At 37.3% G+C, this 21,849-nt stretch overlaps 6 protein-coding genes and 1 non-coding gene across 7 annotated transcripts; 6 read left to right on the top strand and 1 right to left on the bottom strand.

Moving 5' to 3' along the window:
• Positions 1-2,955: 2,955 nt before the first annotated feature.
• CBG09230 lies at positions 2,956-7,137 on the top strand (the record flags this gene model as incomplete). The annotated part of the gene is made up of 4 exons (XM_045244105.1): positions 2,956-3,020; positions 3,124-3,574; positions 3,618-4,836; positions 6,989-7,137. 4 exons carry the CDS (start codon positions 2,956-2,958, stop codon positions 7,135-7,137), a joined length of 1,884 nt encoding a protein of 627 aa, XP_045093952.1.
• Positions 7,138-7,941: 804 nt separating this feature from the next.
• CBG09231 lies at positions 7,942-9,473 on the top strand (the record flags this gene model as incomplete). The annotated part of the gene is given in 6 exon segments (XM_045244104.1): positions 7,942-8,058; positions 8,073-8,279; positions 8,444-8,638; positions 8,683-8,880; positions 8,927-9,240; positions 9,290-9,473. 6 exon segments carry the CDS (start codon positions 7,942-7,944, stop codon positions 9,471-9,473), a joined length of 1,215 nt encoding a protein of 404 aa, XP_045093951.1.
• A 2,051-nt stretch (positions 9,474-11,524) lies between these two features.
• On the top strand, positions 11,525-12,799 carry CBG09232 (the record flags this gene model as incomplete). Its single annotated transcript, XM_045244103.1, has 6 exons — positions 11,525-11,659; positions 11,704-11,823; positions 11,872-12,255; positions 12,304-12,444; positions 12,495-12,610; positions 12,655-12,799. The coding sequence occupies 6 exons, from the start codon at positions 11,525-11,527 to the stop codon at positions 12,797-12,799; spliced, it is 1,041 nt and encodes a 346-aa protein (XP_045093950.1).
• Positions 12,800-13,791: 992 nt separating this feature from the next.
• Cbr-plk-1 lies at positions 13,792-16,245 on the top strand (the record flags this gene model as incomplete). Its single annotated transcript, XM_045244102.1, has 7 exons — positions 13,792-14,061; positions 14,084-14,683; positions 14,959-15,107; positions 15,153-15,345; positions 15,374-15,820; positions 15,870-15,983; positions 16,033-16,245. 7 exons carry the CDS (start codon positions 13,792-13,794, stop codon positions 16,243-16,245), a joined length of 1,986 nt encoding a protein of 661 aa, XP_045093949.1.
• A 690-nt stretch (positions 16,246-16,935) lies between these two features.
• Positions 16,936-18,460, top strand: CBG25956 (the record flags this gene model as incomplete). The annotated part of the gene is made up of 5 exons (XM_045244101.1): positions 16,936-17,061; positions 17,113-17,289; positions 17,324-17,471; positions 17,725-17,881; positions 18,331-18,460. The coding sequence occupies 5 exons, from the start codon at positions 16,936-16,938 to the stop codon at positions 18,458-18,460; spliced, it is 738 nt and encodes a 245-aa protein (XP_045098883.1).
• Positions 18,461-20,424: 1,964 nt separating this feature from the next.
• Positions 20,425-21,209, top strand: CBG25955 (the record flags this gene model as incomplete). The annotated part of the gene is made up of 3 exons (XM_045244099.1): positions 20,425-20,560; positions 20,816-20,847; positions 20,967-21,209. The coding sequence occupies 3 exons, from the start codon at positions 20,425-20,427 to the stop codon at positions 21,207-21,209; spliced, it is 411 nt and encodes a 136-aa protein (XP_045098882.1).
• A 239-nt stretch (positions 21,210-21,448) lies between these two features.
• On the bottom strand, positions 21,449-21,521 carry CBG28987. The gene has a single exon. It is a non-coding gene (tRNA).
• Between the last annotated feature and the right edge of the window lie 328 nt (positions 21,522-21,849).

The raw sequence follows: 21,849 nt of genomic DNA, 5'->3' as shown, positions 1-21,849 counted from the left end.
TGTTCAGTTTGTCTCTAACTGGTTTCTCGAACCGCTTCTTCTTCTTCATTTCTCTATTCTCATCCATCGCCAATTAATGTTTGCACATGTAACAGAAAAAAAGAGAAGAAGTAGACGACGATGCCATAATACACTGACTGTTTTCAATTGGTATTTAACAAACGGTGAAAAGAATAAAGGTGTGGAAAAAACGGTGATATGGGTGACGGGAAGATGACGTGGCAGGAAATACATGAGATGGGTAATAAAACGGAAAGTGTTTAAATATCTGAATTTCTGAATGATTTGTCACTGCAAAAGAAACGGCGTATGCTTCGAAGAGAAAATTTCGGTAGTGACTATTCGAAAGCTTGTAGTAAATGACAATGTTGCCGATCGTCACTCCAAAAAGCCAATTTTTTGAGATGTCTGAAGTCACATTCATGTGCAGTTAGGCTTAAAAAAATTAAAACCAGATAAATCAACCTTTTGAGGCGCTCATGAGAAAAAATATGAGAAAAAAGCTTCGCTCTGGCGACTAGAATGGCGTTCACCCGTCCGCACCTCTTCAGCCGGCATCTAGCAGTTATCCACCAGTCCCGCTTTGCATTTGGCTCAACTGGCTCCTCAGGCTTTTTCGAATGTTTTGAAGCTTTAGAACAAAATACTTGATTTGGATGAACTTGCACAAAATTTAACTATAGTGCAAGTTCATCTTTTTTCCTTGCTTTTTCGTTTCTCAAAAAAATAGCCTTATAACTTTAAATAGTTACTCTCATAACGTGTTTCTCATTACAGAACGCTATGAAGTCAATTGTCGGATGAGGAGTGGGACCGTACGGACATTCGAATAGAAGCGACACTCTCAGCCAAACCCCCGGTTCAGGATGGAAAGAAGAAGACGACACTCAACTGCTACGGCTTCGAAAGACGAGTGAGAATCAATTTGAGGACAAGCCAGGAGACGAAAAAATATACACATTTCTAAACAGTATCATGTTTTTTTGCATTTTTTCATTCCCCTCATTTATTGTAGTTTTCTATTTTTTCAATAAACGTATTTTTAGCAACTGCTTTAATCAAGTGCGATGAAAGCGAAAAACGAGGGGGCTAGCGACTGAATATCTTACATTCGCGCATCAACTACCCTACACATCCCCTACAGTTGTGCAGCACTGTCGCAACAGATGTAAACTCTACTTACTTCTCTTGCGTAAATGATGCACATCTTCCGCGGGTTTATACCGAGTAGGAGTTTCCAGTAGTCCGGGTTTCCATTGCAAAACGCCCAGTCCTGATTTTTCAAGAATTCTTTTCTTTACCCAGGTATTTTGCAACAAACATTAATTTTTCTTTTTGGTTTGAGTAGACCAAAGCACTTAAATCTTCCATTTCCTAAACTCCCGACCATTTCGTCCTTGCCAACATTCAATTGGAACGTCTTCTTCCTCTTCTTCTTTTTCTTTTTTTGAACATCACCTCCGAATGCCCATTGCCATTTTGATCACCCGAAGAGCGTGCGACCTTCAACCTCTTCCTCTTCTTCTTTACCTTTTCTCGAGATTATCTGACCTCGAAAGGTCACATGAATCTCCCTATTTCTTTTTCTCTCCATTGAACCTTATAATCATCACAGAGTAGCTTCTTCACGATTGCTTGAACCACTCAATTTCAAGAAGATATCCGGTTTTTCGAAGAAGAAGTAGAATGGAAAAAAGATGAAGATTGAAGAAATCATGTTAGTTTGAGAGGTATTTACAATACGAGACTTGGTATAGAATACGGTACAAAAAAGGGGAAAGGGTGAAGAGAGGGCAATATAGCTGATTGGGAAGAGATACATTTAAAGTGTGTAACATTGGAAAGTATAACACTAGTTTTATGATAGATGTTTGGTTTGGGAATGAAACTGTTCTGTTTTCCATTTTGTTCTGTTTTTTGAGGATGAACACAAGACAAGATCACAAGATGATATTAAAATGAGGAAGACTGGGAGATCAATAAGATACACCGTCATAAGTCATATTTGGAAGTAAAATAAATAAAATACGTTTTTAATGTTCAAATGAATTGATTCAGCTTGCTGTAGTCAAAATTAAATTGAGGGGTTGTCTGAAAATTATTCTGAAAAAACACATAGGCCGCCAAAGTCAAAAAATTGATTGATTGATTGAACATAACTTTGCTCAAAATTATCCAAAATATCAATCATCGAAAATTCTGATTTGCTCAGTTTTGAGCTAGAAAATATACTTTTTGCGAAACAGCGTGAGCTCCGACTGTTGTTAGCAATTTGACGAGATGATGATAGCGAATACAATGGCTTAACGAAAACTTTTCTACACTAATCTTCGCAAACACAGAACCGTCAAATTTCAGCCAAAACTTCGGCAAAATGTAAGAAAAACTGCTGAAAACCCTGAAAAGATTTAAACAAATTAATTTTTCTCTTGAAAATTCGCGAAAAAATCATTTTTACAGAAACTAAAGATCCCGTAGAACCTGTAAAAATAAACCTGTAAAGGAAAAAAACCTGTAGTCAACTGATAAAATACTTATCTTGAAATCGCCAACATTTTATCCGTTGACATATTTTTGGTATCTCTCATAAGCACCAAGATAATTGAGCTCAACGTTGGCGGTTTGGGCTTCTATTAGATCATTTACTAGACTAGCAGCCCATCTGTGAATTCGGGTCAAGCTTCAATTTTAATTGTAACGTGAATTTCCTTTTAAAAAGTATATTCTTTGAGATTACACGTAGACCCAGATAATTTTTAGGTCAGACCAGATCAATCCACTCTGCACAACGTGGGCCAACATGAAATTCTTCCAAAATACCTATCCACAACTCTCGAAACCCAAAACCCAGTTGCTTTTTATAAAGCTTAAGAACCGCCTGTCAGTTCTCAATTTTTCCACTGCTGCAAAAGGGATCAGCTTCAAAAAACGTCTTCTGTTGAAACTCTTCGAACGATGACCAACCAATTCAATTACGGACCTCGAATGGATTTCGACGAGCTTCAGCAACTGAGAGTTCGGTGAGTTTGATTGTCTTCAGAAATAGTTAATATTTTCGCTATAATTACAGTTCAACTACTATTCCGTCGGAGTATCTGGATGTTGGTGATTCTGGGTAATTAGAAATTCATCTACAGGTTATAGACAACGGTTTTTAAGCCTTACTTCAATCGATTCTTTGGCTGCTACAAGTTCAACGAGCCTTGGAAGCCACTGGAAAAAGATTCCGTTTTCTACTCAACAGAACACTTCTTCAACTGATTGCTCCATTCGTTCAGCTGATAAAACAATTCCAAGTAGACCAGCAACCGTCGTCTCTTCAATTTCTTCCTATACTCCACATACTCCTAAACTTCCTAACATCATGGGTTCTGCCATTCCGCCTCGGAGCTCGGAGTTGAGCGAATGGAAGTTCAATTCGGAATCGAGCAGAAGCAGTTCTTCAGCGACGATTGAGGGGAACCCTCCGATTGCATTGAGTCAAGTGACAAGTTTGTTGCGAGAGACCACTGAACATCGGGAGGAAGGACAGAGTTTGCAACTTCAAATGAAGGGACTCGAAGAGCTGGAACCGGTTATTATTCTTAATCCATCACTTTATATTTTATAGTTTTCAGACCCTCGATAGATTCATCGGTCAGTTTTCCGAACTGAACATTCAACAACGTCAGGCTTTTATTCAAACCGTTAAAAATTCCAACAAGAAAATGGATCACTATGATAGCTGCATCGAGTATCTCGACGAAGCCGTGGACGACACTCAAGCATTCTACGACAAGAAAATTGAAGACGCTTCCGATTTTGTGACTCAGTCGCTGGCAGTCTTCCAGAAAAAGGAGAAAATCGAGGAGTTCGTCCGACGAGGAGAGGAGTTTTACACTACAAGCCCAAGGATCATGGATACTATGTTGGAAAATACGGAACGCTTGGCTGAAATTCGTAAAAATTTGAATGCCAACAGAATGGACACCGCTTCATTGACTGCATTTGGACAAGAAGATCAACGCGTGGATTCAGTCTATTCCGGTCTCATTCAAATGATCGGATCGTTGCCTTTGGACCATTATGAACGCGGCGATTTCAACTATGCCATCTCCAAGATCCAGAATGATTCCAAGTTTGAAAAGAAGCAAAAATGCCAGCTATTGTTCCGTCATCTTATGAAGACCATGGACAACTGGGAAGGAATTAAATCAGCGAGCTCTCTTTTTGATAGTGATGGATGGAACAGTGTCTACAGTTTTGATAGCACCAACGACGCTCTGAATGTTCTCGAAAGTTCTTCATTCGCATTGACTGATGATTCCAATCTTAATGATTTGGATGGAGAACTTCGTAGTTCAAGAATCAGAAGAGCAGTGGAAGGACCTCAAGGAAAGACATATGAATGCAGTCCATGGGATTCTGCTTCCAACTTCACTGGATGTTCTTCCGATGGCCTTACTAACATTCTCTCTTGCAATGAGCCAATGACATTGTCGTCTTATGAATGCAATTCTTCTTCTCTCGGACAGTCAACTCTTTTTTCCGGTAATCAGAAAAAGTGGGAAATATATTTCAAAGCAGATAAATTTTCAGTTTCCAAATCTTCAATGCCAAGTCAAGCATTCGAAGAAGCTCATCAAAACCTGATGAAGAGTGCTTCATGTACCAAAACTGCGTGCTCTTCCAGCGATCCAATCATCGCCCGTCCTCCAAGAGAAATCGACGATAAGTCTGTTCTCTCTTCTACCATTGGAACTCGTACAACTTTGGATTCTGCTCCATCTCTCAACTTTTCAACTGTCTCGCTCTCTGCTATGGTTGATGATGCTCTGAACACTGCAAAGGATGCTGGTGAGTTCAGAAATCTGACCATAACAACTAAAATTCTTGATTTTATATTTTTATATGTACACGCGCCCGTAAATCCACAATATGGGGCATGAGGGTTTTTTTCCCAATGGGGCATGAGGGTTTTTCTTTAGATTTTTCGGATTTTTTTCTCCCTTCCAAAAATCCGATGCCTCGAGCGAGGATCGAACTCGGGTCGATCGCTTCATACACCAGCGTGTAAACCAGTATGCTATTCGATCGACAAAATTTCTAGTTGTTTTTGATATATAAATAACTTCTCATTATCATCACGTGAAAATGCTTATAATTATTTTTCTTTTTCAAAATTTTCATGAGGGTGAATATCGTTAGTTGTAAATGAGTGTTTCTAAAATTGCCAATTTTTGATCTTCTCATTTAAAAAATCGAAATTTTGTAACTCCAAAAATGGGTTTTTGAATTAGGATAATTTTTTCTAAAGTTGTCAGAAAAATATACTTAAATCGGTAAGAGACATACCTATTTCCTTTAATAGAAGCCCATGGGCTTCAATTTTTCAATGAATTATTTTCAAAGTAATTTGTATTCAAAAATTCAGAGATTTGACGTTCGGAAGATAAAACTTCTGAAATTCAGTGCTATGGAGAATTCTAAATGTTCGTTCTGCAATTCTAAATTCCACAGTTCCGAATTTATGAAATTCTGTGATTCCAGGATCTCAAAGTTCAAAATTCAGGAATTCTGAAATCCCGGAAAAATGATTCTAAAATTCTAAAAAATCTGAAATACTGAAATTTAGAAATTTTCTAGTTCTGAAATCACAGTTCCAAAAATTCTGGGATTTTGAATTACCGTACTTTTCTAACAGAAGCCCATGGGCTACGGTATGTTCCAGCCAGAATTAATACATACTTCCAAATTTTGCGCAGTTTCTCGGATTTCCCAGTGGAAGGAACATCAGGCGTTTGAGGCTAAGCATAGAGCTTCAAAGTTAATGATCTGTGAAAAAATTGAATGAAGAAAGTAATGAGATTTGCGAATATCTGCGAAATTTTCAGCTTTTTCTCTGAAATATCATTAGACTGAAATGCCTTGCCAAAAAACACGCGTTTCAGCCTAAGCCTAAAATAAAAAAAGAAACAGAATATTATTAAAAAGTCAGTGATAAAGTACTGAAATTCTCAAATATCAGCAAAATTTCCAGTTTTTTCACTGTAATTTTTTATAGTAAATTCTGGTTTCTGTTTTAATAGCTTATAAGGGAACCTTTTAAGTTGACCCTCTAATTTGCACAAACTGACTTCACAGGATGAAAGAGCATGTTTGAAACCCTATAAAACCGTTTTCAAAATCTGCTTCTAAAGTGCTGAAATTTCAGTTTCAGTACCAAAAAATCACTTTTTCAGTGTAAAATCGGCAGTTTTCAAATTTCATTTTCTCCAATTCTAGGAGGTTATAGGACTTGAAATGTTTTGTGTTATACTCAAAACTATTGGAAATTTCCTATTTTTACATTTTTTCAAAAAAACATTTTTCCGGAAAAGTTTTGGAAAGTTTCAAAACTCGCCTACACTTTGGGTGGACCCAAGTTTTCAAGTTTGTAAATTTTTTTAACAATAATGTAAAAATATGGAATTTCAAATAGTTCGGAGTATAACACAAAAATTTCAAGTCCTAAAACCTCCTAGGAGTGAAGGAAATTAAATTTGAAAATTGCCGATTTTACACTGAAAATGTGATTTTTTTTCAAATTCTAAAACTTGGGTGTTTGTTTGTTTTTTCGAAAGTACCAAGAATAGGTTATAGGTACACATTCAGGGAGCTTTTTTTAGGTATCCGTTGATTTAGAGTGCTAAGCCTGAAGACAACAACATTGTAAGTACTGAAAATAATTTGAAGAGCTAATACAATTTTGGGGGTGGGGGTGTTTTCCTTGAGAAATGAGTCTTTTTCTATTTTTATTTTTGAGGGGAATAAATTTGAATTCACTATAAATCGCTTCAGAAAAACGTCAGCGGGTCCACGTTTCTTTTTTTTCAAAATGTCACGGGAAAAAATAATATTTTGCCTGGAAAAACGGAGGATAGAGTGGTCATATACGTGATTTAAAAAAAAACCCTCATGCCCCCTTTTGTGTATATACAAGCGGCTTATATGTACTTTAAAATTTCAGTTGACACCCAAGCCGTTCGACTAATGCATGCTCTTCAAAACTCTGCAAGCAAGTGTGGTGTTGCTCTTTCGAATCTGATGACCGCCGTCTCGAGCAGCTCGGAGAGCATTTCCGATACCCAATCATCGCATCGTTCCATCACCCATTAACTTTTCTTTTTTAAATGTTCTCGATATAATGTTTTTGATTATAGTAAATTTTTTGTATGGGTGGTTTTATGTTAATTTATCAAGTTTCGAAAAAAGAATTAGGTTCTGTGACCTATAAAACGACCTAAAAATCACAAAATATGAAATTTCATTTTTTTTTAATTTTGCGAGATATGCGAAGTTATGACCTCAATAATTTTTGCACACCGAAATTCTAAAATGAAAATTTGAATATAGGTAACCTCGGGAATAACTACCTTATCTTCTCTAATAGTTGTAAACGTTGAGCCGAATTATCTCGATTCTTGTAAGATGTATCAAAAAACCTTCAACCGACAAAATATATGCCATAATATGATGAACATTTTGTCAGTTGACCAACTTTTGATATCTGTTACAGAAATCGAGAAAATTGAACTCAACGTTGACATACTTACTGTGGGTGTTGCATTCAATGTTCTACTCATATTCTTAGTTTTTCAACACTTCAAAAAAATATCTTTCCGAACTGAATATTTTAAGAGAGTGATCCAGTTTCGTTGCCTCCCATTCTATCATTTCCATATTCTCTTCTCTCTTCCTTTTTCTTCTCTCTATTCTTCTCCCTATTTGTGTGCAAACGCGCTCCTATGAACCTCTGTCATTTGATACACACATAATCTGAAGCTGTTCAATTTTTTCTAACTATAAAAATTCTATATTTAACTGGATGTGAAAGTTTAAAAAATAATTAATCTTGGTGTTGGGGTGTTTTCTTATTGTCAGCCGGATTTGATATTATTGTATTCTACCAAAGTTGTAAACATGTCCAGAGAAGAATCCAATAGTGACGATGAACATCAATTGGCAGTAAAAGCTGATCCAAAATACATCAGAGAACAGAAATTGGTCAGTTTTAATAAAGAAACATCTCTTGCCATCGCTAATCTCTTCAGAAGGAATCTCTTTCCAAAGTGGCAAAATACATAGGAGGATTCAAACTATGGCCTCTGTTGAATGATGACTGTAAAAGAATGGTTATCGATAATTTGGATTACAAAATGAGATGTCGTCTTGCTATTACATCAAAAAAGCACTATGCATTGATTAGTGTTCATCCCATCCATATTCATTCAATTGCATTTACAGATGTTTCTATTCCTGTAAGTTCTGTTTTGGAGAAAAATAGAATTATGAAAAGTGGGAGGAAGTGAAAGAAAATAGCCGTCTCGAAATTTTGTTCATAGAAGCCTGTCAAGGAGTCTAACTTGTGGGACGAGTAGTGAGGATGAGGATGCATCCCTAACTCCAGAACACTCCAAAAAAGCTACTATCCCCCTCATTTCAGACTTTTCAGAAATCAGTTATGGTTGTCATTGAATTCGAAAAGGACGCCAATCAAAAGTACGAAATAATGTTTAGTGAAGCTGGAAATAGTAATTATCATGAAGACGCTGTTGAAATGGTTGAAAGATTCATGAAAATTTCTCAGTATGGAATTTCAACACTTCGAGTTGCAATGGTTAGATTTGACTTTTATGTATTACGATTACCTCAGTTATACAGAGAAAATATCCACTGGAGAAAAGCCGAATAAAATTTCTTCCAAATGTCAAACAAGTATTCATGAGTTTGAATGACGACAATCTAATCAAGTGGTGGCTTTCCAAGGTCCCAAAAGATTTGGATGAGTTTCAACTGATACCGAGAGACTATAGTCCCATCTTGAGCTCAATTTCAACAGAAATGCTTGCCCTTCCTCAGGTAGTTTCTTATTATTCTAAAATAACTGTTTTTATCTTTTTTCCAGATTGTTTGTTGCAAGAAACTGTGCATATACGAATGCTATAAATTTTTGAATGGCGATTTGCTGAAACTTCAAGCACGCCGTATCAGTCTCAACATTCAGCACGTTTCCGATACTGAAATCAATCAGTTCCTTATTGTAAGGAATAAAAATAATGTTTCTGAAAAAATTAAATTTTTTCAGAACTGGCAAAACGGGAAATATGTAGATGGTTTCAAAGAAGCTTGTTTCTTTTCTACCAAAAGAAGAGATCTCCGGATATTGTTATCAGGAATCGAGAATATAATTATGTGGGATGACGATTTCAAAGAAGAAAAGTATGTAATCAAGATTTCAAAACAGTTAAAAAATATTTTTGATTTTCAGTTCAGAGATCTATGCAATATTGAAACGGCGTTGTTTTGTTAAAACTTGCATTCAAATTCCAAGCAAACTGAATTCATTCAATAGTATTACTGCCAACTTCGATAACCACATGATTAATATTTTTGCCACTGGAAAGGCAATGAAAAGGGATGGAAAACAATATACTCGCTACCGTATGCCGTAACTATCTTAAAAACACCTTCTTCTTCTAATATGTTTAATAAACTTTTTTTAAATTTTTAAAAATCGAAAAAAAGACCAAGAAGAACTGCTTCATGAAAGCTGAAGAGGCGCAGGCGGGCGAACGGCGGATATTTGACAGCCGAAAGTAACAGTAATGATCCAATGATCAAATTATCAGGAACGATTAAATGGATGATGGTGTAATCTTTTTCATACAGAACCACATGATGATAGAGTATTACATTTTGAAAAAAGCTCTGTCTGCTGATTGCCCCACTTAATCTCTGGGAAGAGTGGAAATCAAATTCAATAAATTTTCCCTTTTCACAGCTTGCAGGTTCCAGAGGACTGGAAAAAAGAAATGTATTTCTATGAAAATTGAAGCTCTGAACTTTAAGCAACACATTCTTTATGCTGGTATACAAAAGTCGAAGTTGTGGAAGAGAAAATCTGTCGGCCACGGACAAGGTCGTACTACCGTAATCAGCAATATTTTTTTAAAGTCTTTTTTAAAGATATTTTTCCGTTTTCGGCGGTTTTTCATGTTTAAATATAGGTTTGAATATTATATTTTCCGATTTGTTTGGAGGTATTCAACACAAAAAATTTCGAAAGGCTGCAATAATCCAAAGTACGGAAAACTTCGGATACGGTGGCTTTCGTTACGGGAATCATTAACCACGCCCACAATCATTTCTCTTCCACAGCTCAGATTTTCTTTCCAATCATGATAGTCCTATTCACATATTGCGAAAATATAAACTTTTGAACTTTCTGTCATCGTGCAGTTTCTTCCTCTTTTCCTTCTTCAATCCCCACTTCAATTGGCTTCACTTGCCGTCCGGCGGTCTCTTCGAGCCACTCAAGGAGCCATTTATAAAGTCGTCCGTCTGCTCCCTTTTCATTTCCTTTCTTCTTCCTTTTTTTTCGATTTCATTTTTTCCGTCTTCTTCCCTTTTTAAACTTCTTCCTCCGGTCTCGTGTTCCTTCCCAAAAGTCTGCATAATTAGTGGGTAGTAGTTGGTCGTCGTCTTCTTCCAAATACTCGTGACTCTTACTCTCTCTCTCCTTCTACTTCTTTTTGCTCCCAAAGGATTCAAATTCACATTTATCTCATTGCCATTCACTCTATTCGTTATATCAAGTAGGCGTCAGATGATTTTGACGTCAGACGAACATTTTATTGAAGTCGTCCGTTCGAATCTTTTTCCTTGCCCCTTGGAGCTCTTCAAAGTATCTTTAGAACATAATTTCAACATGCCTCGCCCGGGTTTTCAGTGTTTCCCCGGTCTTTTAAAAAACATTTTTGAGGTCCATGAAAAAAACTAACAAAATTGTTCATTACCGTAAAACCTCTAATAGAAGAGTCCCCTAACTTTTAACTTTAAGCAAATTTATCTCGGTTTCTGTTAAAGATATAAAAAAGATGTCAACTGATAAATTGTTTATCATAACATTACAAGTATTTTATCCGTTGATACATTTTTGATACATCTTATAGGAGCTGAGATAATGGAGCTCAGACTTGAGAATAAGGGAGCCCTTCTATTAAAGTTTTTACGGTAAAAATAATTATTTTTAACCTGGACCCGTTGGGCCGGGTCCTAATTTTTCAAGTATGGTTTTAAAGTATCATTTGGCTCCTGAAAGGGACATGCTCTCTCTTTATTGAAGTATGAAATTAATCATAGCTGCACGAGATTTCTGACTTCCGTTTCTTTTATTATTCTTCTTCCTTTTTAAATTCTTTTAAATTAAAAAGTATTTCTTCTGAGCAATTCGTGGTGCATCTTATTCTTTTCCTTCTCAGCATAATCTCAAATTTCAGCAATCTTCTGTCCCTCTATCCTTTCTCGTGTTCAGTAGACATGTTGTCTCAAATCTCATCCTGTTTCGGATTTACTTTATTTTTCATTTATTTCTTTTTTCTCTTTTTTCCAGTTCTCCGAATTAATCAAAATTCAATATATTCCTTTTTCCCTCCTCCCCTTATTCTGACCGTCTTTGCCGTATTTCACAAACATTTCATTTTATTTGGCTTATTTAGAAAAGATGCCGTCGTTGTCTTCGAAGTCTCGTTTATTTGAACCATGCTATATTTGGAAAAACCAAGAAGAGACTAAAGACTACAAATCTGGACAAAAGATGGGAGTTCTATCTCGAATGCTTGGTTTGAAAACGGAAGAGGTACTCATGATGTCCGAAAGTTATTAGACTATAATTATATTTAGATGTCTCGAAAAGACAAATGCCTTGGGAATCACCAAGAAGTCAGTGAGAATAATCATTCGAGTCCGCCGAAGCTAAACGGAGGAAGTGTTTTGAAGATAGCAAATTCGAAGAACGGAATGGTAGGTTTGCAGAAATAAATTGGATTTATAATCTTTCCAATTTTTCAGTTCACATTCGACTGGCGGAACAAAGATGAGAAAATCAAAAACTTGGAAATATCTGAAACAGATTTATCCAAACTATTCATTCAGATTTTGGAAAAGTTTAACTATCAAATAGGGGAAATCTATCTCGATCTGGTAATGTTTGCATTCATTATTCCGATCATTTTTGTATATACTTTTCAGAAGAAAGGAAGTGACGAATCGGCGCTTTCATTATCTGGGTGTCGCAAGATTTCAGTGAGAAAACTGTACCTGAGATTGGAGTCGCTGAGTACTTTGGAATGGTGGCTTTGTCATGTTTCTGCTGATGACATCAGTGGGATCAGCATCGCTCCATTTGGAGATCAACCCAATGATATTCCATGCAACATCTTTGATTACCCTCATGTAAGGCATAACCTGCTCAATTTTCAAAATTATCATATTTTATTTAAGTTTCGAAAATGTCGAACTCTGTGTCTCATGGAACAATGCTCTTTCACATCTGAACAGTTTTTTTCCATTTGTACATCTGTTCCACATTTCTCGTTCTACTCGGATACGGTCTGTGAAGCTGTCGTCAAATCAGCGATTGAAGTGAGGAACCCATTGTTATTTAATTTCAAAAACGGGAAATTGTTTTTTAGGAGCAGGTGAATTCCACAAATGTTGAGGACTTTGTTGTTCTCGAATGGTTCTTTGCCAGACATGTCAAAACTGAAGACGTCATTCAGGATCTAGTTCGACCCCACGGGGATAGGAGGTTGAGATAGTGATAACAAGTAGATAATAAATTCAATTTTACAGAGAAAGATTTTGCCACCAGAAACAATGCTTTGAGCCGGTCGATGTATATTCAGTGTCCAACGAAAACAACAAGAAATTGTCTGTTATGATTGTCGAAGATTTTAACGGCGGTTTCAAACCATACAGTCTTGTTCTTTTCTCGTAACTTCTATTTGTCTTCAAACCCTGTGATGTTTCCCTTCCAGTTTGGAAGTTCCAATAAACTATTAACAGCTTCTACCGTACATTTATTTAAGAAACACCTAATTTATGTCGCGTGGGGAGATATTGGAAGCGTGTCCTATTTTTTTCTGGAAGATGACACCAATAAAGTTTAGTACGTGTTCGTCGTGCTAACGAAAAATGCTCTGCTATAAAAGTTACAAGGTCAGTTGTTCTCAGCCGGCATATATAACTTTTTTCTACCCAATAACCCTGTGTTTGGAGCATACTCTAAAAAAGACGGGCCGGGTCAGAGAAGTTACTGTTAACCCGGCCCCTTGCAAGTATGCTGTGAAGTCGTCACAAGTCCTAGACTTCCCTGTGTGAAACTTGAGTGAGATGTCAATTTGTTATAATTTCAATGAGCTCAAAAACAGGCGCGAATTCAACGTCCGTTTTTTGGGATTTTTCCGCATATTGGTGTTGCACAGGTACCTCGAATTTGGTCTGTAATTTCCTTTTCTCTTTCTATGCCCATTTTTCGCCTGAAAAAAAAATTATCCGTGTCAATTACTGGGTTTCCAATAAACCGTGTGTGGAGTAACCAATCTGTGTTTTCCTTTTCTTCTTTCAGGTTGAAATTCAGTTCTAGCCGTTGAATTGACTTTCAACTCGTTTTCTTTTTAATTTTTTTTCGTCTATAGTTTAAGTTTCGCTATCTTATCAGCGACGAATAGAAATTTACTCTTCGAATTCCTTGTCCCTTTTGTACAAGGTAAATGTAATCTAATCTATTTATGGATTGAGAACAAGAAGTCTTTGCGTAAATCGACACACGCACAATCGCGGCGAGACCAGTGCCCCGCGAAGCAAAATGATTTGAATTTGAAGGCTGGACGCGACTCCCCCATTTCAAATGTTTTGAAGCTGTTCGCCGAGAGAAAAATGTTCTTCAAGTGTTTTTGAGTTTTCTGTAATGACTTTCATGCTTTGTAGATGAATCGGCTGCCAAACATTGCCAAGCAACCAGCAAAGCCCAGTCAGCGGAAGGAAAAGGCACCTCCAGAGGTACCAGCTCTCATCACCGACAAGGAACGTGGGGCTTATTATGAGAAGGGGAGATTTTTGGGTAAGGGAGGATTCGCTCATTGCTATGAGCTCACAAATCGGACCACTCGAGAAGTCGTGGCCGGAAAAGTTGTACCGAAAACAATGCTTGTCAAGCAATATCAAAGAGACAAGGTTAACGATTATTTTATTTCCTCGGTTAATCAACATATTTTTCTAGATGACTCAAGAAGTACAGATTCACCGCGAGCTGTCTCACAAAAACATCGTCAAGCTCTTCCACTTTTTCGAAGATTCTCTCAACGTGTACATTACGCTTGAATTGTGTGCTAGAAGATCGTTGATGGAGCTGCACAAAAGAAGAAAGGCAGTCACTGAGCCAGAGGCACGTTACTTCACTCATCAAGTGGTGGAAGGCGTCCTTTATCTGCATGACCTGAAAATCATTCATCGAGATATGAAGCTTGGAAACCTTTTCCTCAACGATGACCTTGTTGTCAAGATTGGAGACTTCGGTTTGGCCACAACTGTTGATGGAGATGAACGCAAGAAAACTTTGTGCGGAACACCGAATTACATTGCTCCGGAGGTGCTGAACAAGATGGGTCATTCGTTCGAAGTCGATATTTGGGCAGTAGGATGCATCCTATACATTCTTCTGTTCGGACAACCACCTTTCGAATCTAAGTCGCTTGAAGAAACTTATTCTCGCATCCGTCATAACAATTATACAATTCCTTCTGTCGCGTCGCAGCCAGCTGCCGCTTTGATTCGAAAAATGCTGGATCCGGAGCCAACTCGCCGTCCGACTGCCAAACAGGTTTGTAAAATTTAAAATTGCACGTTTCTAGTTCCATCATTTATATCCATAGTGACTAGTAAAGAAAATAACCTATGTACGCTACCTATATAGTTTCACGTCTGATCATAAGCTAGTTTATATCGTGACACTGTTCTGATGTAGTTCACACTCTCCTTGGATGCCCTATATTTTCACTAGAAAAGGGATGAGGAACCAGGAAAAAGTAGAACAGTTCGAGGTTTTGTGCCCAAATCGAAATGAAATCTCTTCTTCTTGGAATGAAATCACTCCAGGTGCACCGCGACATCTTCTTCAAATCTGGTTTCATGCCAACCAGACTTCCGGTTTCGTGCTTGACAATGGTCCCGAAGTTCGCTGGCCACGAGACCTCAATGATGGAGGAGAATGTGGCTCCGAATGGGGTAGATACACGTGGACAGCGGTAATTAAGAAATAATCTGGCACCGAACACAATTTTCGATTTCAGCCCATTGAATGGAAGAGCTGGCTTGGCTCCTTTGCCACATCACACGTTGTCAAACAATGTTGAGCGCGAAAGAGCTCAACAACAGGCTGCCGAGGCAACGTTCAGGGAGCCTGAAGATGCCTACCTCTCGCAACTTTTTCACCAAGTAGCGGTACTTTTGGAACAGCGTATTCCTGGGGTGAGCTATTGCAATGTATCAATGATTATCTTCAAGATTGCAGCTCGAAGAGGAAGAAGCTGCTCTTGATGGCTATCAATCACCGGAGTGTCTTCCTATCTTCTGGATTTCAAAATGGGTCGATTATTCGGACAAGTATGGTATCGGATATCAATTGTGTGATAATTCAGTCGGTGTACTGTTCAACGATAACTCTCGTATCATGCTCGATACAGCTGGAGGGGAGTTGACTTACATTGAGAAGAGCAACAAAGAGCACTACTTCTCTATGCACAACGGAGACATTCCGCAGACTCTCAACAAGAAGGTCACTCTGCTGAAGTATTTCCGGTCTTACATGAACGATCATTTGGTGAAAGCTGGAGAAGGGTCGGAGCAACGAGTTGGAGATGAGTTAGCTCGTCTCCCAACACTCCGTGTTTGGTTCAGAACCAAATCCGCTATCGTATTGCACCTTTCCAACGGAACAGTGCAGATCAACTTCTTCAATGTAAGTTACGGAACCGCCCTAAACATATTTCGACACTTATTTTTTTCAGGATCATGTCAAAATGATGATGTGTCCTCTAATGCAAGCTGTTACTTTCATCGATCAGAATAAAAGAATGCTGACTTACAAGTTCAGCAATCTTCAACGCAACGGTTGCCCGGAGGTTCGTATTAGTACTCTGCCATGAATAATTTGAAAAATCTCTTTTACAGAAGTTCCTCCATCGTCTCAAGTATGCCAAGACCATGATCGAAAGACTGATGAGTGATGCGAGTGCGGTTTCACACAACCCACCCAGACAGGGTGAAGCACCTCGGTCAATGGCCTCGGCTCGCTCTGCATCTGCTGGATCACGTGGTCCACTTCACAGTGGAGGACAATTACCACAATCAGCCAGCGGATCCAACATTCAGCCCCGTCGATAAATCACTCCCTTTCTCTCCAATACTGCTCACAGTCAATCATCCATTCAATATTTTAACCCATATTATTCCAGAATTATTGTTATTTTTCATCGAGCCGTTTCCTACTTTTTTTAATCCTTCACCCCCTAACTATTCTATCTTCCTGATCAGATCTCCAAAATTTCATTGTGAATACTGATGAGACCCACCTACGTATTTTTCTTTTTTTTTTAGACAAATGTATTCATGGGCAAATTTTTAGTAGGTGCGTGTTTGTTCCTTTTTGCAGATTGAATAATCTTTTTTTGAAGCATTTGTTTCTAAATATGAAACTCCTCGATGAAGTGCGAAATTTTTTACAGCACATCAGACACAGAGCGGTCGTATTTCTTCCAATTCAGATGTTTCAGGTCTTTAGCTTCCATGATCCAAAACTTCACGGTGTAATTTTTTTCTTACAATATTCTCAAAAACTTAATATCGCGTTAATATGGGTTACTGAAGCAAATACTTGGATAACTGTAGCAGATTATAACTAGTTCATTTTTAAGTGAAGGCATTTTGGTCTAATTGAGCACTCGGCACTAAGTGTTTAAAACATTTCGCGTTTAATTCAACTTCTTGAATTTCAATTCATAAATATTTGGATGTGTATTCATATCTTTTACCGAAAATAGATATTTTATCACATTACAACTATCAATGAGTGCAATGGCCTTCTTGTTAATATTAATCATTGTACCATCTCTCGTTCAATGTATTTCGAAGAAAAAGGAGAAGAACAGAAAATTGGATAGAAGTACACCAATTGTGGATTCTAGATCTAGAGTTTCCAAGGTGAGATAAAACTGAAAGTGACTAAATATCTAAAATGTATTTGAACTTTAGAAAAGATCAGTGATAGATGTTGCCGCAGTTGTTCCACCTGCTGTTCCTCCTTTAAAAAGTAAAGATAAAACGTTGAAAGAACAAGCAACACAAGATACGCCTCCAAATGAAGCAGGGAAGGCAAAAAACAAGAAGAAGAAGAAGAAGAGCAAATCCAAGGAAAAGACTGTAACAAAGGCTACTGTATCGACGGAAACCGTGGATACTGTAGACGAGAAAACTGCACAAGAGCGAACACGGACTGAAAAGAGGGGAAAACAGAAGACAGTTTGTGCAACTGCAGAAGAGAATGCTCCTTCGAGACGCGAACAACGAACTCAGTCAACGTCTGCTGAAACGGCAGCTAAGAAAAATAAAAAGTAAGGAGAAGTTTGTTGAATGGCTAATCAAAGGTTTCAATTTCAGAAAAGTCAAAACGGAAGAGTTCATGGAATCACAAAATGATGATGACACATTGAGATGTGTCAAGAGCATCTGTAATTGAGTTCTCCTTTCACATTTGATATCCAATAAACGTTTCTGATATTTTTTGTGTTTCATATTTCAATAAATTCAGATATGTTTAATGAGCCCATTCTTCAAATGAATCTAACGAAAAACCTGTAATTGAAGAGCACCCACACTGTCAAGTTTTAGCGCGCCGGTATTCCTACTTGAGAGGAGCATTTTTTTCTGTTGCCTTTTTTGTTGCTTTTTCTGTTGCATTTTCGCTGCTTTTTTTAATAGCTTTTTTTTCGATTTTTTTTATTTCAAAAATCCGATGCCTCGGGCGAGATCGAACTCGGGTCGCATGCATGCAGGTAAAGGGGGACTGCCGAAAAACTGCTAAATGACAGCTGAAGAGGCGCAAACTGGCGAATGACTGCTAGTTGGCAGCCGAAGGAGAACCGACGGGCCGTCGACGGTCCGTCGACGGACAGTCATTGAATTGTTCGAAGATTTTTTGAAAATTTATTCATTCTTATTAGATTTATTTTCTACTTTAGAAAAATGAATTGTCGAATTTTTAGCTGGACTTAAAGCTGTTTGAAATAATATGGTTTCTAGGGCCTTGTTTTTAGGTATCCGTCGATTTAAGATGCTAACCTATTTAAAAGGCTTTTTAATAAATATAAAAAATCGAAGAATTTTGAGTCTAATTTCAATATTTTTAGCTCAAAAATCGAGAAAAGCGACCAAGAATCGTTTTTTAAGCTATAAAATCATTCAATTTCAGAGAAGTAAATTTTTTGATTGGGTTTTTAAAGCTAGAGAACGAAAATCAAAAATTAAAGTTTTTTGCTCAGTAATCGACAAATTTAAGCATAAAAATTGCAAGAATTTTAATCTGAAAAATGAAGAAGTTTGAAGCGAAAATTGGAAATTTTTCGGCTGGAACTCGATGAATTCCAGCTGAAAAATAGGCATTTTTAGAGCTAAAAAATCATATTTATTAATGTGATTTCATAAATAATTGAAAAAATTCAACAGAAAGTCTTTTGGGCTTTTCGACTAGAAAATTATACAAAAAATTCGCTTTTTTCTACCTAAAAATCATTAATTTTTAAGAAGACATTCGTTTCACCGTTGCAATTTTCAAATTAAGTTTTTTTTGCTTTTTTAACTGAAAATTTGCGTTTTTTAGCTAAAAATTCGTAATTTTAGATTTGTTTTTTCTTTGAAAATCACAAAATTGGGAATTTTTAGCTCAAAAACCCAAGAATTTCAGCAGATATTCAATTTTTTTCACCCAAAAAACGAAACATGTGATATTTTTCGGTTTTTGGCTTTGGGATTTTGTGAATTTTGAAGAATATTTTAATCGGCATATTTAGGATGCTAGGTTATTTTCAAGGGCTAAGCCTATTTTTTATTTGCTGAAAGTACTTTTAAGAGCTAAAATGATTTCACGGTGGCTAAGGTACAAAGTGTTCGCCGATTTAGTCATCACATTTTTCCGGAAGTTTTTGAAAGGGTTAAATTAGCCCGACTAATCAGACTTCTGGGGAACGTGGTTTTTGTTTTTGGGAAGATATCTGCTCTTTGTGTTTGTTGTAATACTGTGTATTATCTGTCATGTTTTCATTAAATCAAATAAAAAGTCCTCATCAAAAGGAGAACAATTCGTGTGGGGGGAGGGGAATACATTTGAAACTATTTTTCCATTCGAAATCGTATTGTGGATCCACGTGAATTTTTTTCTGCAATTTCTTTCCAAGTGATGAAAATCTCTTCCCCGTGAACTAATATCACGAGGGAAAAGCAACAAAAAAAATGCTCCCTCAAGTAGGAATACGCACTTTCCAAGTTTTAACCAATTTTTCTTGGCTCTTATGCGAGATATTAAAAATGTGTCAACTTATGAAACACTTCTGATATTATGATAAAAAATTTTTCAGTTTACCAATTTTTGATATCTTTGACAGGAACCGAGATAAAATTGGCTCAAAATTAAAAGTTAGGTTGCCCTTCTATTACAGGTAAAATTGTTCAGTTTCCTTCAAATGGATAACTGCTATGTTATCAGAAATCTTTTTTTACAGAAACTCTACAAAACGGCAACATATGCGATCAAAGACCGCCCATGGCCCGGCCATGATCCGGCCCGTCCCTGTCGACCCGGATAATATTTCAAAATATCGAAATTCTGAAGTTTTAATGATTGAAAAATGTTTAAATTTAGATACTTCTGTGAGTGCGGAATATCCTAGAAAAACTTAAATTTCCTTTGAGATGAACTTCATAAAATTGTTCTCAATAATTTTCAAAAAATCAGTTACCTGCCCTGACCCAGCCCGGAATTTGACAAGAACACCTCACAGTCAATTCAACACTTTCAACTTTTTTCAAACTTTATTTAAAATGTTAGCCTGAATGTTGTTGCTTCATTCCAATCCAGCTTTCCGCCTATCACCTAATCCTAGAGTGTCCGAAGAAACATTGAATCTCCAAGACGGATCATAACGAACGAGTTTTTATGTTCCAAAGTGTCTCAAGTTTCATTCACCGTCTTAGGATTCTCATTTCAATTCAATCAGGAAACAGGTGTACGCGTATAGTTTGATCCATCGCCGTCATCCACACTTTGAACTTTCTTCACAATTTTCCTCAATACACACACACACACACACACACGCACACACACACACACACACACACACACACACACACACACACACACACACACACACACACACACACACACACACACACACACACACACACACACACACACACACACACACACACACACAAATTAGAATGAGATGCCGGAGACCGGTTTCAGATCCATGAAAACTGATGGAAAATGAGAGAGAATAATTGTTGCAATTCATGCCGTTTCTGTTGCGAATAACACTATCTCGTGTCTACCGAAAAAAAGGCGACGAATGGTTTGGATGGGAAAGAAGGAATAAGTCGCGCAAAAAGCGTCGCGCCATTTTGCCATCAGACTCGTCGTCCGTCTCTCGTCATTTTTGCGCAAAACATCTTTGTTTCCCTCGCTTTCTTCCCCTATTACCCGTTTCAGATTCGATTGAGTCATATTCTAAAAGTAGGCTAAACCATCATGTTTTGGTTGTGTAACATTTGAATTTGAAATAAACACTCTGACTAAATAGATTTCTTTGAATCATACTTGCGGACGAGCCCTGTCATAGTTTCTTTCAGGATTGAGNNAGNNGNCACATTTTTGACATATTGCATAAGAATTGAAATAATTGAGCTAAAACTTGTCAGTGTGGGAGCCCTTCTATTGCAGGTTTTACGGTAACAGATAAAATGAGAAATTCGGTTAAAAGTTACCGTCAAATTGGTTAAAAAAGGAAACATTGGACAACAATGGGTAGTTGTAGAAAACAAAAAGAGACAAAAAGGTTGACAATGAAAAGAAAGAAAGAAAATCGAGAATTGAGAGGGAATATCAGGTATTGGAGAGAATCTTGATTATCACAAAAGCGCTGATCCTTGTCACAAAAATCCGAAAAAAAAGGAAATCGAATCGATTGGAAGTGGAAAAGTATTGGATGACTTATAATTTAAAACAAAGAAGAAGAAGAAGACGAGTTGTTTTTCACGCGATGAAGAAAAGTCAAACGACAGTCACTACTAACCAGTAAATCTTATTATGAACATAGGAGATCAAAAGGGTTTTTGTACTTATAGTTGGGGATCTGAAGAATGAAATCTATACGGAATGCCCTTGAACATTATTGGGAAAAGGACACAGGCGATTGAATTCGTTTGCCACCACGCAGTTGAACAAAGACTAGAATGACATTTCTGAAAGTGAAGTGAGACCTGGTTCTCTTTCTCCAATTCCTGTCGAGACAAAGCATAATACAGAACCAAAAAAGCTTGCTCCCGGTGAGGCTCGAACTCACGACCTTCAGATTATGAGACTGACGCGCTGCCTACTGCGCTACGGGAGCGGCGTTTTTACCAGTGCGACATGGCATAGAGATGGAAGTGGCAAAGGCATCGAGAGAAATTTTTAGGTTCAGGAAGGTAGATAAGTGTGAAGAAATAGGTTATTTAGTAAGAACATTTTTTCTTATATTTTCATAAATGGAGAAAGAATAAGAACAAATACTTTAGTTTTTGAAATAATCAAGAAAAGTTGACTGGTGATTACTGTAGAACGACACTGTAGGAAGTGATATACCATAGAAGAAACACATTTATCTAGATCTATTCAAAGCATACTTGCGGACGGGCCCAAAGCGGGCCGTGGCGGGCCCTGTCATAGTTTCTTATAGG

The sequence above is a fragment of the Caenorhabditis briggsae genome (genome assembly GCF_000004555.2).
Source record: "Caenorhabditis briggsae complete genome, chrIII, whole genome shotgun sequence".
Taxonomy (NCBI): Eukaryota; Metazoa; Nematoda; class Chromadorea; order Rhabditida; family Rhabditidae; genus Caenorhabditis; species Caenorhabditis briggsae.
This window is presented reverse-complemented; position numbering and strand designations above follow the sequence as displayed.